This window comes from Dipodomys ordii, unplaced genomic scaffold (assembly GCF_000151885.1).
Source record: "Dipodomys ordii isolate 6190 unplaced genomic scaffold, Dord_2.0 Scaffold9, whole genome shotgun sequence".
NCBI classification, from domain to species: Eukaryota; Metazoa; Chordata; class Mammalia; order Rodentia; family Heteromyidae; genus Dipodomys; species Dipodomys ordii.
The window spans coordinates 2,447,644-2,451,852 of record NW_012267225.1 but is presented as its reverse complement, the minus strand read 5'-3'; the positions used below and the strand labels follow the sequence as shown (position 1 = coordinate 2,451,852).

Here is a 4,209-nt window from a genome sequence, read left to right as displayed (position 1 = left end):
ACCTAGATCTAAAGTGAGCCAGGCGCCAGTGGCTCACACCTGTAATCCCAGCCACTCAGGAGGCTGAGATCTGAGCATTGTGGTTCAAAGCCAGCCCAGAAGGAAAGACCAGGACACTCTTTTTTTTCTTTTTTGTCAGTTGTGGGGCTTGAACTCTAGGCTTGGGTGCTGTCCCCGCACTCTTCAGTTCAAAGCCAGCACTCTACCACTTGAGCCACAGCGCCACTTCTGGTTTTCTACTGGTTTATTGGAAATAAGAGTCTCATGGACTTTCCTGCCCGGGCTGGCTTTGAACTGTGATCCTCAGATCTCAGCCTCCTGAGTAGCTAGGATTATAGGCGTGAGCCACCGGCACCTGGCTACCATGACACTCTTATCTCCAGTTAGCCACCAAAAAGCCAGAGAAATGGGACTGGGAATGTAGCTTAGTGGTAGAGTGCTTGCCTAGCATCATGAAGCCCTGGGTTCAATTCCTCAGTACCATATATGAAGAAAAAGCCAGAAGTGGTGCTGTGGCACAAGTGGTAGAGTGCTAGCCTTGAGCAAAAGAGCTCAGGGGCAATGCCCAGACCCTGAGTTCAAACTCCAGTACTGGCAAGCACACATGTGTGCTTGCACACAGACACACACACACACTGTATTGTGTTCATTTTTAAATATCCTATAATGCTGAAAAGGAGCATTAGAGACTTTTGAAGAGTTGAGTGAATGAAAAATTCTCCCTGGCATTTTCCTTGCCCCTCACCACCAGGACCAGTCCGATCCCCAGATGAACATCAAGTGTGTTCCCCAGAGATGGGCATGCTTGATTGAAAAGATCTTGCTTGTTATTCTGGTTGGGACCAACCTGGCAAAGACTCTGCTGAGGACGAAATCACATCCCACCAGCTCTTGAATTCTGTAGTAAGAATTCTGTACTCCTTAGACACATACCACAATACAACAGGGCCATTTTCCTCAAACAAGCAAACAAACCCCATGTACACATCATTTTTCTATCTTTTCTTTTTCTTTTTGTGTGTACTAGTCCTGGACTTGCATTCACGACCTTGCACTGTCCTTGTGCTTTTTCTGTGCTCAAGGCTAGTGCTCTACCACTTGAGCCACAGCTCCACTTCTGGCTTTTGGCTGATTAATTGGAGATAAGAGTCTCAAGGACTTTTCCTGCTTGTGCTGGCTTCTAAATCTGATCCTCAGAGCTCAGCTTCCTGAGTAGCTAGGATTATAGGTGTGAACCACTAGTACCTGGCTATTTTTCTTTTCTTAACACCTTTTCTTTTTTTCTGAAGCCAATTAGTATTCTACTTCTGGAATTTAAGATTATGAAGTTACATACTTTCAGAAAAATGTACATTCATATCTATCTTTCTAGGTTAGCAAAGGAAGATATTATTAGAAAATTCACACTCTATTAAGAAGGGTGGTTTGAGGTATGGGTTAGTGGTTTTATTTCTTAAAATATCTTAGAAAACCCAGGATGATGAAATTTAAAATTTGCATGCAGAGTCACCAACATTATATAGGCACTGAGCGACATGAACAAATAGTATTCTGATAGGAAGTGTATTTGTATTTTCTTAAAATTTCTATAAAAAATGCACTTGTGCTGGGCGCCAGTGGCTCATGCCTGTAATCCTAGCTACTTAGGAGGCTAAGATCTGAGGATCACAGTCCAAAGCCAGCCCAGGCAGGAAAGTCCATGAGACTCTTATCTTCAATTAACCACCAGAAAACCAGAAGTGGTGCTGTGACTAAAGCAGTAGAGAGCTCACCTTTATCTGAAGAGCTCAGGGGCAGCACCCAGGCCCAGAGTTCAAGCTCCACGACCAACAACAACAAAAAAATGCCCTTGCATGAGCTTTCTAGTTACTATTAGTAACTGAGACAGCAAAGCCAAGAATCCATCTTTGAGGTAAAACATCTAAGATCTTAAATTATCCCATATTCTACTGTCTTAGGTAGATTAACCTGAATTCACAGAAGTCTTGAGTAGTTTTTTAAAAATATTATCTTACAGGTATCTTATCATATTATGATGAGAGATATGATAGAAAACTAGATATGTGAAAAGAAAACTTCTCTGGTATGGTAGCACATGCCTATAATCCCAGCATTTGGGATTCTGAGGCAGGAGTATTAAGAGTTCCAGACCAGCCTGGCTTATATACTGGGATCCTGGCTCAAATTGGTATCCTAGTAAGAGCCAAGCATCATATATTATGTCCTTGAATTCTCAGAATCATGCGTGAGCCAGGCACGGTATACATACCGTCATTTTAGGCAGCATGTATTAACCTTCCCGGGATTTCAAGGGCAATCCACGGCCCCTTACCTGTCAGACAGCTGGGTACCATGAGGGATACACATAATCCCCACATCAGCAAGCTTGGCTCCATCTTCTGGCCCTTGGGATCAGCCTGGGGCAGATCTCTACTGGGAGGTGAGATTTCTACTGGGAGGCTGTCAGCCTCTTCCTTCCATTGTGCTAAGAAGATTCCAGAAGAAAGGACCGATCCACTCACCCAGTCCTCCTTGTTGGCTGACCCAGCATCACAGACTCAGGAGCTGCTGTCTTTAAGTCTTAGAGCAGTGTGTTCAGCCAGGAAATTGTGCCCATCTCTTCTCTGATCTCAAAGATAGGAAGTGTTTTCTGATGACAATAGAGTTTGCGGTAATTTTCAAAGTAGGGTTTTTTTTTTTTCAAGTTCAATTGCTGGGAGGTGTGGGCTGGGGTGGGGGTAAAGCATTAAGCTTCATGCATGAATCCTATCTTCAGCTTCACCCATAAAAAGAAGGGGAGATTTCCTTGCTGTGAAGGGAGGGATGAGCAAGCCCTGGGGTCCTGTCCTAGCGGGGTAGCCTCCAGAGGACCTGACAGGGGGCCACGGGGTGTAGAAGCAAGGTCACACAGGTGTGGAAGGGCAGTATTGGCCATGACAACTTTCCAAACTGGTCTGATCCTAGGTGATCTCCCCCACTCCTGCAAAACACTCAAAACTCAGGGCCTTGCCCTCTTCCTCAGCTTATATTCGCTCAAGGCTGGTGCTTTACCACTTGGCCCACACCTCTACTTCCTACTTTTTGCTGGTTAATTGGAGATAAGAGTTGTATGAACTTTCCTGGCTTTGAGCCTCAGGCCCCAGATCTTAGACTCTTGAGTAGCTAGGAATTACAGACATGAGGCACTAGTGCCTGGCTATTTTCTTTAAATTTAAAAAAAAAAAAACTTAGTTGTTCAAGTTGTAAGATTTCCATTGTGCATACAAAAACGTATCCTCTTCAATCTCACCTTCTTAAAACAAGGTCAACTGGTTTCCTTGTTCTATTTTCTTTTTTTTTTTTGAGTCCGGTCATGGGGCCTGAACTCTGGGCCTGGGCGCTGTCCCTCATCTCTTCAGCTCAAGGCTAGCGCTCTACCACTTGAGCCACAGCGCCACTTCCAGCTTTTTTGTTTTTGCTTATGTGGTGCTAAGGAATGGAACCCAGGGCCTCAGGCATGCAAGGCAAGCGCTCTACCTACACAGCGCCACTTCCGGCTTTTTTCTTTTTGCTTATGTGGTGCTGAGGAATCGAACCCAGGGCCTCATGCATGCAAGGCAAGCGCTCTACCACTGAGCCACCTTCCCAGCCCTCCTTGTTCTATTTTCATTCAAGCATACCTGGATCCTTCCTTCCTTCCTTCCTTCCTTCCCTCCTTCCTTCCACTTTCCCTTCCTCCTTCCCTCTCTCATATTTTTTTCTCGCTCACACACACACAGTACTAGGGTTTAAACTCTTGGCCTCATGCTTGCTAGGCAAGTGCTATAGCACCTGCACCACACCTCCAGACCTGTTTTTTTTTTTGCTGGTTTTATTTTGGAGATTGAGTCTTGTGAACTTTTCTGCCCAAGTTGACCTTGAATAGAGATGCTCCAAACCTTAGCCTCCTGATCCCAGGCCTGAGCCACCCCATTCCCTAATTGGATCTCTTTGAAAAGCACAGCTGGATTTGGAACTGGGCCTCCAATCACTCAGATCACACAGGAGCAAGCAGGCACTGACTGATACTGAGAATTCATGAATAATTCCCTAAGCATTACAAGCAATACTAGCCACAATCATTTCCCCAGGGTGTCCTAGGTTCCTGAAAGTATATTGTCATTTTACAAGATATTTCGCCTCCAGGTTTGCATTTCTCTTAAAAAAAATCTTACTAAAATTGGATTTTAG

The 4,209-nt window shown here is 44.7% G+C and overlaps 1 protein-coding gene across 1 annotated transcript in view; it reads right to left on the bottom strand.

Annotated features, from left to right (window-relative positions):
* The window catches only part of Il2ra (interleukin 2 receptor, alpha), a 36,635-nt gene extending 34,029 nt beyond the window's left edge, over positions 1-2,606 (bottom strand). The window contains exon 1 of the mRNA XM_013009213.1: positions 2,333-2,606. Within this exon, the coding sequence (XP_012864667.1) occupies positions 2,333-2,396 (64 nt within the window). The 5' untranslated portion in view covers positions 2,397-2,606. The remainder of the gene's footprint in view (positions 1-2,332) is intronic.
* Positions 2,607-4,209: the final 1,603 nt, after the last annotated feature.